The 14,338-nt window shown below is 35.8% G+C and overlaps 1 protein-coding gene across 2 annotated transcripts in view; it reads left to right on the top strand.

Moving 5' to 3' along the window:
- Positions 1-13,725, top strand: part of l(3)80Fg (dnaJ homolog subfamily C member 16 l(3)80Fg) — a 405,661-nt gene extending 391,936 nt beyond the window's left edge. For both annotated transcript variants that reach the window (XM_070113021.1, XM_070113022.1), the window contains 2 exons: positions 12,676-13,058; positions 13,432-13,725. In XM_070113021.1, coding sequence (XP_069969122.1) covers positions 12,676-13,058; positions 13,432-13,647 — 599 coding nt within the window. In that variant the 3' untranslated portion in view covers positions 13,648-13,725. The remainder of the gene's footprint in view (positions 1-12,675; positions 13,059-13,431) is intronic.
- Positions 13,726-14,338: the final 613 nt, after the last annotated feature.

Raw genomic sequence — 14,338 nt, 5'->3', positions numbered from 1 at the left:
GTGACTCAGATGTTGGGACGGAAAATTGTAGTTTTGTTCACTTAACAGTTAACACCTAAATCTAATCGAAATAGATCTAGAGTTGTATTCACATTCTTGTCATTCTTGAATTCTTGTCTCTCCGTGCAAACGATAACTTGAGTAGAAATTACGATATCACATGTTCCTCAGTACTCGGATAACGCTGTTATTGTATATGAACAAAATGGAAAGAGAACAACTGGACGAAATTAAAGGCACCCAGTGATAACTCTGTTATTTTAAATGTTGAGAACAGAGAAATAGTTTGACTTTAAAGTGACTTATCTACTTAACGATTAAAATTGGATTATTGCCTTAAATAATAATAAATGCCAAATTTCGTGAAGATACCTCGCCAAATGAAAGAGTTTTCCGTCCAAACACTTGATTCCGATCGGTCAGTTTGTACGGCAGATATATGCTCTAGTCATCCGATCTAAACAATTTCTTCGGAGATTACATTATTGCCTTAGAAACTAACTCATGCCAAATTTCGTAAAGATACATCGTCAAATAAAAAGGTTTCCCATACAAGTATAATATTAAAAAGTTTCACTTCAAAAACTGAAAACAATTTTTTATAATCGTTGAGTCATTTTGATCCGTTTTTAAATTTTTTTTCAATCATTCCATTATCAATTCCATCTTTATCATGGGTTTCACAGTTTATAAATGTAACCAATATTTTATGATAACTAAAACTAAAAACAGAGAACGTATATTATAGAGAAGGTTCATGGTGTGCCGATTGTCAAAATGTTCCTCTTGACGGAGGGTTACTCGCCAACTTAAGAGGATCTCACCTCAAACAAATTATAAGAGGATTTCACCAAAATTTTACCCCTGCGGAGCGCAAAATAGCAGACTTGAGCATTTTGAATGTTAAATGAGAAAAATAATGCTAAATTCAATGTTAAGAAATGTACGCCAACAGATACGTATATTTACAATGCGCAAAGGAATTTATATATAATTTTAAGATATTCTGCATATACAGGGCGGCTCACGAATCGTGCTACAAAAATTAACCGTAATAAGTTTCTTTTTAGTCAATGCATTACATACATTTTTTTTTTATTGTATAGAAAATTTTATTTTATTTAAACAATTAATTATTCCTCCATGCTCAGCCATGCATATTGGACACCTAATTAGAAAATTAATGCGGGCTGGAGGGTTCAAGTCGGGATTGCCTCAAATATCTATTTAATGGACTGCTTCAGTTCAGTCAGATTTCTGGGTTTGATTTTGTACACCTCTTGCTTGACATAACCCGATAAGAAAAGACGAAGCGGTCCCAAATATTCTTATTCAAATATATATGTATAATTATGTTTGCATGTAAACAAATATGAAAGGACCCATTATAATTGTTAATTTGTCTATATGCAACGTATGAATGTAAATATGTACACTCATTGTTTCATGGGAAATCTCCATTGCCCTTGACAACCAATGGCCGAAGCTCACGTTTTTTGTTGTCTTGTCAAAGAGTCACTGTGTCGAAGGACTGACGCGACGACAAAGCGTCACAACATTGTGTTGTTGGTAGAAAATCCGAGCTGTGCCGAAAAAATATTAACGAAGGGCCGCCGATTGTCACCGCTTCCCTTGCCGCTCTAACAGCTTTGCCCACAAATCATCGTAAATATGTATGTTTATATATGAGCATGCATACATATTGACGCAGATTTTTGTGAGACACGGAAAAATATTTTTAAAATTGTAAAATATTTTAAATCGACAAAAGCTTTGTTGCCAGTTTTGTCAATTTTTTCTGTGTTTTGTGGGTTTGCGTGGTTGCAACTTTTCCCTTCCAGAGGGAATATCAGAAATTTGTTCAATTTATGATTTTTAGCTTTTGCCATCGTCGCGAAAAGAAGCTTGTTGGCAAAGGTATGCTCGGGGGGATGTGAGTGTATCTGTTTTTATGAATGAAGCGAGGTTGCTTGTTAAAAGTACGCCTGCGTTCATGAATGAAAATGTTGTTGTTGTGCAATTTACTATAAATTTGGGCTTCGCCTATTTGGCTGAAATATTGACTTGTGACGATTGTTGTTTTTGTAAAGCAATGTTTGTAGTTTTTGCGGATGACATATTTACATGTGTACGCATATACATATGTATGTATGTTGGTTTGTGTATGCATTATTTGTTCGGCAATTTTATGTCTACATACATATATGCGTGTACATATAAATCAATGCGCGCACATATATTGTATTGATATATGATAAAATTATGATTTCAATTTCTGAATCCGCACATTCAAATGCGCTTGTGCAGATATACATATAATTATACATATATAAGATTAATATGATAAAAGATGTACATATGTACATATACATATATTGTAATAAATTTAATCTCTATTAGGAAAGTATATTATGTAAAAACTAAATAAAATCATTAAATTCCCAAATTGACTATATATAATATTTTCAAAATTACTTAGATTTAATTAATTAATTAGAGTCTTATCAGTTTTGCATGCATTCATAAAAATTCGCAAAATGATATTCATATCAATTAATATGATTGCATATAAACGTATAAAAATATAAGCCAAAAGGCTAACATGCAGCTGTAATATCAAAGCAAGTCTCTGAGCATAATTTTCATACAATGCTCAGCTCTGTTTACGCGCCACTGTTAAAATTTCTCCTTCCGAGCCAGATGTGGTGAAACCCACTATTAAAATCTTGTTAGGTTTTGACAATTCACACGCTGGTCCGCAATTGAACCTTCTCTATGATATACGTTCTCTGCTAAAAATAGCAAAATTTAGTATTTTCACTGAGAAAAATAATGCTAATTCCAATGTACGCTTACAGATTCGTTTATTTACAATGCGCAAACGACTATATATTATAATTTATAAATATTCTAGTTATATAATATATATTTGGTATCACAGGACATAAGTATATAGCACATATACATATAATATATTTATTTGTGTTTTAATGTGTCGAAGGACTGACGCGACGACAAATCGTCACAACATTGTGTTCTTAGTAGAAAATCCGAGCTGTGTCGAAAACAACAAACGAACCATCGCTGATTGTCACCGCTTCCCTTGCCGCTCTAACACCTTTGCCGATAAACCATCGTAAATATGTATTATGTTTATGTATGAGCATGCATATATGTATGTATATCGACCCAGATTTTTGCGAGCCAAATATTTTAAATCGACAAAAGCTATGTTGCCGTTTTTGTCACTTTTTTCTGTGTTTGCCGGGTTGACACTTTTCCAGAAGGAACATCAGAAAGTTGTTCAATTTGTGATTTTTAGCTTTTGCTATCGTCGCGAAAAAACGCTTGGGGGCAAACGCATGTTCGGGAAGATGTGTATGGCGTTTACTTTTATAATCAACTTCGCTTGTTAAGAGTACACCTGCGTTCATGAATGAAAATGTTGTTGTTGTGTGATTTACTTTAAATTTGGGCTACAGCAATTTGGCTGTCATATTGACATGTGTGTGTGCTATTTATTATATGCATTATTAAATAAAATTTACCTTATTAAAAAATGTAATATAAACCTAATTCTGTTTTTACACGGTGGATTGGTTTGAGCAAAACCACCAAACAATTTTGAAACGTGCTAAATGGAATAAAATCGTGTAAAAAATATAAACCGTGTAAAAACAAAATTATCTATGTATGTTTCATCCATTGTCATAAACCGGACCGAAATTTATTATTTATGTGTTGGATCAGTGCCAAATTGTTCTTTGATAGTCGAACACGTTTGTATTTTTGACTGATATTTTACAACAAAATTTTTAGATACGCCACAACACGTTTCACGTTTTTATTTTGCATCATCGGTATTTTTTTATCACTCGGGAAACAATATTTTGTCAAAACAAGAAATTCATATTTTATCATTGAAAGCAAATATATCAGAGGTATCGATCTCTCGGTAAGATCAAAGGCTTTTCAGTCCATTTACTATTTCATTTTAAGTGAGAAAGAGCCTCTCTTCGCTCATAAAATACGTTTAATTGAGATATAACATATGTTTCCGACATTTGTCCAAACAGATAGACATCCTTATTTTCTAAAACTTAACTGATATTATACACCTCCGGGCCCATAGAACTTACCTATAATGTTTCATAAATTTTTTTTCGGATTTTTTCGTGCTTTCGTGATTTTTAGTAAGCACAAGTAAATTATATAACCTAATTATAATTATAGTCTTTAATTTATTTCGTTTAAAGAATAAAACACAAAACAGTTTTTCTATGCTTATTCAAAGCGTTCGATTTTATTGTTTTTAAATTAATAACGCGACTAAACCTTGGAACTCGATTTAACAAAATAAAAGAAAATATTAATTTTATTTATAATTAAATTAAATTAAAAATTTATATTTAATTCTAAATGTTTCGTCACGCCTCAGTCTCTTACATTTCGAGCTCATTTTGCAAGCCTCACTAACTTTAAATGATTTAGTCTACAACGTAATGTGCTTTCACTGATTTCTAAATTAAAAAAATCGATACCGCAAAAAGTACCGCTGTAAAGCGTTGCCAAATTCGCGTAACACTTAAAAATGTTGAATGGTAATTTGTGCGTGGCCGCAGGTGTATACATATGAATATGTATATCTGTTATTTTCTTTAAGGTTTACTGATTTTAGTAGTATAAGATGATAATAAAAATTGAAAAATTACCGAGATTTTTATTTGTTTACGATTAAAGGGGGTATTCTGGTTTAAAAATTCAAAAAAGTCCTTTTTTTGCATAATTTTATAGCATAACCCTTTAAGAATAAGTCCCTAAAGAGAAATATCGAAACATATTTTTCAAACAACCGCTATTTGTGAATTTTTTTTTCCAAAATCCTCTCGTAGTGCTATAACTACATCCTTCCTCTTTAAGGATCACTTAACAATTTCTATTTCAAGTTACTGGGAATCCTGATATCCTGCACCCCAGGACACGCTATTTTTTCATCAGTCCCCACTTTGTCGGCCTGGAATTTTTTGAATTTTTATTTTTGAATATTATAAAACATGTGTACTCTGAATAAAAACTTATAAAAAAAATGTTTCGTAAAAGTATTTGTTGTTTTTTTTTTATCGGGTCCAGTAAAGCGTAACACAATCGCACTTAAACGACACGAGATACATATTTACTGGACCTAGTATTACAAGCACTGGTGTAAAGGTAATTAATTGAGTGGTGTCGAGTACTTTTTCCAAATCGTATGTCATGAATAACACGTTCAATATTGACTTCTAAAGCTTGAAGAGAGTCTAGTTTATTGCCAAAAACCAATGACTTCAAATAACCACCCAAGAGATAGTCTAATGATGTTAAATCACAATTTCTTAAAATTTTCGAATGTTCAAACTTTTCTCGCAATAATTCGGTTGTTGCACGTGCTGTGTCGTACGTCGCCCCGTCTTGTTGTAACCAGATGATGTCGAGATCAACTTATTCCAATTGCGACCATAAAAAGTTGGTTATCATCGGTCCATACCGCTCTCCATTGACAGTAACGGTGTCACCAGGTGATTCCACCAGATCAAAAACACACCAAACTGTCAATTTAGGTGAATATAATGGTTGTTCATGTGAATGATATGAATTTTCTTCGCACCAGAATCGACAGTTTCGTTTATTTACCGCACTAATCAGATGAAAGTAAGCCTCATCAGAAGAGATAATTTTCTTTAAAAAACCGCTATCGTTTTCAAATTGTTCCAAGGCAAAAACAGCAAATTTACAATGTTTACGGTGGTTCAATGGCTGCTGTTCTTAAGTCAGAACAATTTTATACGGATGCAAGCCAAAATCATTTCTCAAAATCCGCCAGGTTGTGGTTTGAGAAAGTCCCAATTCTTGAAAACGTCTTGGCATCGACAAATTGCAGTCTTCAACAACACTTGCCTGAACAGCAGCAATATTGTCATTCCTGCTAGCGATTTTTTGTCTTATTGACACTTGAACATTATGTAAAGAAAATGTACGCTCGAAATTTTCAACCATTAGCCGAATAGCCGGCACAAGCGGAGGATAATTACGATCATAAAATGGCAAACGCGCGCGAAAAGTTGCCATTGGAGAACGATTATTTTGATAATAAAATTGAATAAACGTTGTTCTTGCGTATATCTGTCCACAATGAAATTGTAAACATTACTGAATACAATTAAAACAAATTACATATCATAATATATTTAAAATGGCCGAAACGACACTCAGAAATCATATCATCCCTATTGGAAAACCCGGTATTAGCTGTGCTTTTAATAAATAAACTTTCTAAACTTTCAATTTCATTGGTTTTACTCATAAAATATTGTAACGGATTTCGCGATAAATCGTCTACCTATAACTCACTCTTGAGCTCGATCACTGGATTGTTAATAAAAGTCCCAATTTAATGGCTATACACTTATTAATCTTTATTCCCAATTCCAACAACTTAACACTTATTGCTCGCTATTCGAACTTACAACTTATTGCTTATAGCTTAATTGCTCTTTACACGGTAACACTCTAATTAGAACTGTGTCTGCTGCACGATCCGGCAGCCCTTATATAGTAAATTTTTAACAAAAGTTCGCTACTAGAACATTCTGGCAACTACGAATTCGCTGTCTAGTTGCTTCTGGCAGTTTATCGTTAATTCTGAGTGTTCGCCACACTGCCCTCTACCTAAGTCTGATCGTCCCGATTAGTCATATTTGCGGTACCAAACGCTGCAAGCCGTTCCAGATGAACCACCTTCATTTTATTCCTTGGTCTTCCAATGGTCTGTATGCGATACACTACATCATTGAGTCGTTTAATAACCTGGTATGGTCCTTCCCAATTACACTGTAATTTGGGAGACAGCCCTTTCTTTCGTTGTGGGTTATATAACAATACCCTATCGCCTTCAACAAAACCCTCAGGGTTTATTGCCTTGTCGTATTTTGCTTTCATCTTATCGCTCATAATTTTGGTGCGCTGTCTCAAAATAGCATGTATATCCCTCATCTCGTCTTCTAGGATGCTATTGAATTCCTTAGTATTCCTTCCTCCGTTGGCGTTAATTCCAAATTTTAAATCAATCGGTAGTCGAAGATCATTACCAAAAATTACCCTTGCTGGAGTCTGGCCCGTTGTTTCATGTACAGCAGACCGATAAGCCATCAGGAACAAGGACATATGGGTATCCCAATCTTTCTGATACTTGTCCACAACTTTCCTTAAATGTTCTTCCAAAGTTCGATTGAATCGTTCTACCATGCCATCGGACTGTGGATGTAGTGCAGTTGTACGGGTTTTCCGGATACCCAGCTTCTGGCATATCTCCTGTATTAGAGCTGATTCCAAATTTCTTCCTTGGTCAGAATGTAATTCTATTGGAACACCATACCTCGATACCCAATTGTTGATGAATACATCCGCTACTGTTCCCGACTCCTGGTTAGGAATTGCGTATACCTCTGGCCATTTGCTGAAATAGTCCATGACTACTAAAACATATCTGTTTCCTAATTTACTGATAGGAAATGGACCAGCTACGTCCATGGCTACTCGCTCAAACGGCGCACCTGAATTGTACTGCTTCATCTGACCATGACTCCTGGACCGCGGCCCTTTAGCAGCAATGCACTCGACACAATTGGCTATCCACTCCGTAACTGATTGACGACAACCAACCCAATAAAATCTTTGTTTTAATTTCTCCAGGGTTTTAGTGATACCCATGTGTCCTCCACTTGGACCGTTGTGCAGTTCCTTGAGAACTTCAGGAATTCTTACTTTTGGAATAATCATTAGAGTTCGTGAACTTTGCCCATCTTCGCTTTCCCATACGCGATGCAAGCAGCCAGACACTAACTTCAAACTATTCCATTGTGCCCAATAAGCCTTTGCGACTGGGCTTTTTGCAGCTATTTCTTCTCTTGTTGGACGTTTATTCATCTCCAATTCGTGTATTACGCTTTTCAAATCTTGGACGGCTGGACATGGCATCAGCATTGCCAAGACTACTACCTTTGCGATGTTCTATACAGAAATCGTAACTTTGGAGTCTCTTAATCCACCGTGCCAACTGTCCTTCTGGGTTCCTGAATTGTAGAAGCCATTTTAATGCTGCATGATCTGTCCTCACCCGAAATCGCTGGCCATAAAGGTACTTATGAAAATGTTTGATGCACTTCATCAACGCCAGTAATTCCCTCCGAGTAACACAATCATTTCTCTCTGGCTTGCTTATGGTGTGGCTGTAATACGCAACCACTTTCTCATGTCCATTAATGACTTGTGATAGAACGCCTCCTACTGCAAATCCACTACAATCCGTATCCAAAATAAACGTTGATCCTGGGACTGGGTATGCCAACATTGGCGCAGTACTTAACCGCTCCTTCAGAGTTTGGAAAGCCACTTCCTGTTCTTTATTCCATTCAAAAACATGGAGGCTACTAGCTACGCTGGCAAAATTTGGAACGAATCGTCTATAATAAGTACATAGTCTAAGGAAACTCCGCAATTCATGTAAATTTTTAGGAGTGGGCCAATCTCTTACTGCATCGATCTTTTCATTAGCTGTGCAAATGCCCTCCGTTGTCACTTTGTGTCCTAAGTAGCTTACTTCCTTTTTGAAGAGGGAACACTTCTTTGGACTCAGCTTCAGACCAGCGCTAGCTATCCGTTGGAAAACCTCTTTCAAGTTCTTAAGGTGTTCAATGAAGCTTTTACCCAACACGATGATATCGTCGAGGTATACCAAACAGGTCTTCCATTGTAATCCTTTTAATACCTGGTCCATAGGTCTCTCAAAAGTAGCAGAAGCGTTACATAATCCAAAGGGCATTACGGTAAATTGCCATAGACCATCTCCAACGCTGAAAGCCGTCTTTTCTTTCTTTCTTCTTCTTCGTTTACCCCCACTTGCCAATAACCACTTTTCAAATCAAGTGTTGAGAACCATTTTGCGCCCGTTAACGAGTCTAGTGTATCATCGACTCTAGGTAGTGGATAACTGTCTATCTTCGTTACATCATTCAACCTTCTATAGTCCACACAAAATCTCATGTTGCCATCTTTCTTCTTCACAAGTACAAGTGAGCTCCACGGACTCTCTGATGGTTCGATTACGCCGCCTTCGCTCATTTCACGTATGGACTGGCTTACAACTTCACGTTTTGCTAAAGGAATGCTCCGAGGAGCCTGGCGGATTGGTCTTGCATCACCTGTGTTAATAAAATGTTTCACAACTTTGGTTCTTCCTGGTTTGGCATCGCCTTTATCAAATATGAATGAGTATCTGAGAAGAAGTTGTTTAGCCATAGTTTGATAGTTTGCCTTTAGTTCCTCAGTCTATGCGTTAATTTCACTCGATATATCGTTTTCGTCCATGGAATCTTCCTCAAGACGTATTTCGCAATTTATCACGGCCTCAATCTCTTGACACTGCCCTAACATAGCTCCTGTGGAGAGTTTGATTGGTAACTTGCACTCATTAAGTACTCTTACTGGAACACGTTTATCTTGTCTTGTCATAGCCAGGGTTTTGCATATAAGTAAGTTTGGTGTAGATTCTTCTTGTTTGACCTATAGTCTCCATCAATTTTTGCCCAAATAACTGCTTCTGATGTTGGTGGAATCTGCTGGCTCTCTGTTGCTATCACTCGTCTAACGTTGTATTTATTATCGTAACCGAACATAAGTGGCACTTCCATATTTCTATAGGACATAATCCTGTTTTTCATGTCAATTTTGATTCCTTGATTCGCTAGAAAGTCTACTCCAATTATGACTTCGTCAACGATATCTGCCACTATAAAATTGTGTAACACGGCTGACTTTCCAATTACGATCTCGCCGTTACCTTTCCGAGAACTAGGGTATCTTCTCCAGTTGGAGTACGCAACTTTGCCCCAGCCTGCGGTCTCCCTTATTTCTCAACCAGATCGGATCGAATTATGGAATGTGATGCGCCCGTATCCACCGTCAGTATGCGCTTTTTACCGTCTACACATCCACTAACGGTTACGTTACTCGTATTCCTGCTTATTTGTGAACTGGAGATTACAGGGCATTTGCTTGCGCAAGCCAGCCCGTGCCCTTTTCGGCTGGCTCGCTTTAGTTTAACGATTGGTTTGATTTAACATTTGCTTGATCTTCCTCAGCTTTGCGTTTACGTCCAACTGGATTATTTGGCTGGTTACAGTTGCGTGCAATATGGCCACTTTTTCCGAAGTTGAAGCATTTTTTCAAGTAATTGGTTCACCCAAGTGTGTTCCTCTATTTCTACTTTGTGAACTTTAAATTAATTTTGATTGCAAAGCAGAGATGCAGTTTCCTGTGTCAGAACATACGCTACGGTTTCTGTAAACGTCAATTTTGGACATGCTAATGCAGCGAATCGTGTAGTGTTATCTCGTATTCCATTGACGAAAGTCTGAATTTTCGTGTCCTCGATGTATTCCATGAATTTATGTGCATAAGCTAAGTGAGCTAACCTCTCAATCTCTGTAGAGAACTCCTGCAGAGACTCATTGGCTTTCTGGCGGCGATTTCGCAACTCAATTTCAAAGATTTGCTTCCTGTGCTCACTACCATACCGTCTTTCTAATGCACCCATCAACGTTTCATAACTACTCGCCTCGCAGTTTGGAATGGTCTGTAATATTATATTTCTGCTGCAGATCCTTTTAATGCAACGACCAATGCAGCTACTTTATCTTCAGCGTTCCAATTATTTGAAGATGCCGTCTTTTCGAATTGAAGCTTAAAAACGTGAAACGGAACAGTGCCACCAATGGAGGTTTTACCTTGGCAGAAGCTGACAACATAATTGGCCGATTTAATTGTAGCTCACGGAGACGATCTCTCAATTCATCCAGTTTTAATTTTATCCCGATTTTCCGAAATCTGTGAGGACACTTGCGATATCCGTGCATCCTGCTCTTTCAACTGTGAGGACACCTGTGCTGATATATGTGCATCTTGCGCTGCGAACTGCTCTTTTAACTGTAAGGATACCTGTGCTGATATACGTGCATCTTGCGCTACGAACTGCTCTTCCAAATGCGTTGATAATCGTGTACCTTGCTCTTTAAATTGTGTCGACATTTGCGTTGATATTTGAGACATACGTGTATCCTGCTCTTTAATTTGTGTCGATATTTGCGTTGACATTTGCGATATTGCGGCAAAAGCCATGTTTATGTACGAGCATTGAGCCTCTTCCTTTTCTTCTATCTTTGTTGTCTTTTCTTCTAATTCCATGTTAAAGACATATTCCGCAACATTAATGTTTTCCGCCTCCATGGCCTCTCTCAACCGTGATTGTAATTCAGTTTTTAATCCATTTGTCGCCAAACCACGTTGCTCCAGCTCCTTTTTCAGTTGTGGAATCTTCAGATCGTTAAACTTGGCCATTTTTAAATAATTATCTCCTTGGGAATTTATTTGACAATCCCACTTCTGACACCAATTGTAACGGATTTCTCGATAACTGGATTGTTAATAAAAGTCCCAATTTTATGGCTATACACTTATTTATCTTTATTCCCAATTCCAACAACTTAACACTTATTGCTCGCTATTCGAACTTACAACTTATTGCTTATCGCTTAATTGCTCTTTACACGGTAACACTCTAATTAGAACTGTGTCTGCTGCACGATCCGGCAGCCCTTATATAGTAAATTTTTAACAAAAGTTCACTACTAGAACATTCTGGCAACTACGAATTCGCTGTCTAGTTGCTTCTGGCAGTTTATCTTTAATTCTGATTTGTTCTGGTACTTGTGTTCGCCACAATATATATACCATGGATAAAATGATCCGAAACTCTTTGGTTTGAGAGAGCGCTGCCAAAGTCCACATTTTTTATAACATTTGACAATGGTACCACTAGTGAAAGAAATACGTTTTAAGATTTTTTAATGTATTTCTTGGGTATTTTTCGGTTTCCATTTTACGGAAAAATATACATAATTAAAATTAGTTTAACAAGCTAAATATCCTATATGACTTCTATATATATGTACGTGTATATTTTAATCACAAAAGATTTTCTAAATTAACTTTTAAAACTCATTTTAATAAAATATTTTAATATTTCAAAACACTTTCAAGTTTTAAATAAGATAAACATGAACATTACTTAGTTTTTATATACTGAATAAACAAATATTTTTCGATAATTTATTCGGAAGTCAAAGTTTACATAACATTTGCCGGGAATTCTAGACAAAATATGTATATACGTTGACAATTGGTACTGCTAAGCAAAACAATACTCTGCGACAAAATACACGCTCTTTCTTAAAATCAAAGCTATATTAAATCTCTTTAAATAAAGATTACAAATATACGTAAAAGTCAACAAAAAATCTGATCTCATAAATTACCCACTGATTTCGCATTTTATTTCTGCGGGATTTTAAGTGGTAGTTCATTGTTTTGGTTGTCATCTGTTCAGTAGCTCATGAACTCGTGGGTTTTCTTGGCAGCACTGAAAGTTCATGAGCTCTCTCGAAAGGCAAAGAGAGAGAAATATATGATATATACCTAGAGATATCATAGCCAAATATATTCGTTCCAATTACCCGTAAAATATTCATATACTTAATTTTAAATACGTTTTAATTTATATATTTTTAAAATGATTTCTTTCAGCTCTGAAGCAAATTCGCAGCTCTCCGGAATTGAAATTACATGAGCTTAGGGCTGAAAAATATAATGGCATGGTTCGCTTGTTGAAACCTGGATGTAGAACTATAATTTTACTTACCGATTTAAAAACGCGACCTAAGCTAATTCCCTCTTTTCACAAAGCTGTGTGGCCATACCGTAAATCCAAAACACTATTATTCGGTCATATGCTTATTGAAAAAGGACTGTTATGGTACTCTGAACTGCTAAGGTTGTCTTTATGCGAATCAAAGAAATTTAAGATAAATCCACGGAACTGCGTTGGTACTGTAATTGCTTTGAATGGTCACCGAAAATATTTTTGCATGTACCACGCTAAACACCCAGAGACGAACAGTAATGGAAAGGTAAGTACTTTACTGTTTGTAGCTAGTTTATAAAACAGAAGAGTATAGAGAAAAAAATATGACATTGAAATACATATTAGCAAAAAAAATGTAATATACAGCTGCTCGAAAAGACAGCATGTTTTTCATCTAAATCTGATAAAAACGAGCCTGCCTGACTTATTCTACTTGTATTATCAAATGAAATTATTTAATATTAGAATTATCTTTAGGTAGGTCCTTCTGGACTTCTAATTTTACTACATATGTATATAAGAACATGAAGGATATATCTATAATATATTATATCTAACAAAACAAAAGAAATTACGAAGCGTACATACATTAGTGTAAAAATGCACGTCACCAAGATATTTTCTTCTTTCTTTTGCAGAGGTTAATAAAAATGAAAAAACATCTTGAGCGAGATACTACTGATCCGGAAATAGGGGCATTCGTTGAAGTTAATTCAGATGAGTCAGATTGCGAACAAAAAATCTTATTAGAGGAAAATCTTTTGGATGGTTTAAGTAATTGGTTGGACAGGTTATTCGAAGGATCTACTCATAGGTACAATATCAATTACTGGCCAGATTTTCCAACTAAATAATTTACTAATTTTGTTTGAAATTAAAAAAATACATGTATTTTTATGCCATGAAATAAATTGTACAACTTGCCAAAGGAATTGAAGCTTTCTTAACGATATTATTAATATACATATGTACGTATGTATTGGGTTGGTTATTGCGGATTCCACTCAGATGGCTTCAGTTGAATTTTTAGGTTTGCTGGCGTAGTCCAAATGTAAAACACATTTTGTTATTTGATAGTTGGCAATTCAGCTGTCAATCAGTAAAAAAAGTTTCTTGATCGGTTGCGTAGTTTTCGTTTGGCGTTCGTTGAAAAATGGATGATCAAAAGGAACATTTTCGTCATATTTTGCTTTTTTATTTTCGCAAAGGGAAAAACGCATCGCAAGCTCACAAAACGTTATGTGTTGTTTATGTCGACGAAGCCATAAAAGACCGGCAGCGTCAAAATTGGTTTACCAAATTTTGATCTGGTGATTTTTCCCTCAAAGATGAAAAACGCTCTGGTCGTCCAGTTGAAGTTGATGACGACCTAATCAAAGCAATAATCGATTCGGATCGTCACAGTACAACACGTGAGATTGCAGAGAAGCTTCACTTATCACATACATGCATTAAAAATCACTTTAAACAACTTGGCTATGTTCAAAAACTCGATAACGCAACGATTAACGCAACGCATTAACAGCTGCGATTTGCTAAAGAAAC

The sequence above is a fragment of the Bactrocera oleae genome, chromosome 2, assembly GCF_042242935.1.
Source record: "Bactrocera oleae isolate idBacOlea1 chromosome 2, idBacOlea1, whole genome shotgun sequence".
Taxonomy (NCBI): domain Eukaryota; kingdom Metazoa; phylum Arthropoda; class Insecta; order Diptera; family Tephritidae; genus Bactrocera; species Bactrocera oleae.
Note: the sequence above shows the minus strand (reverse complement) of the source record. Positions and strands in the feature narration are given on the sequence as shown.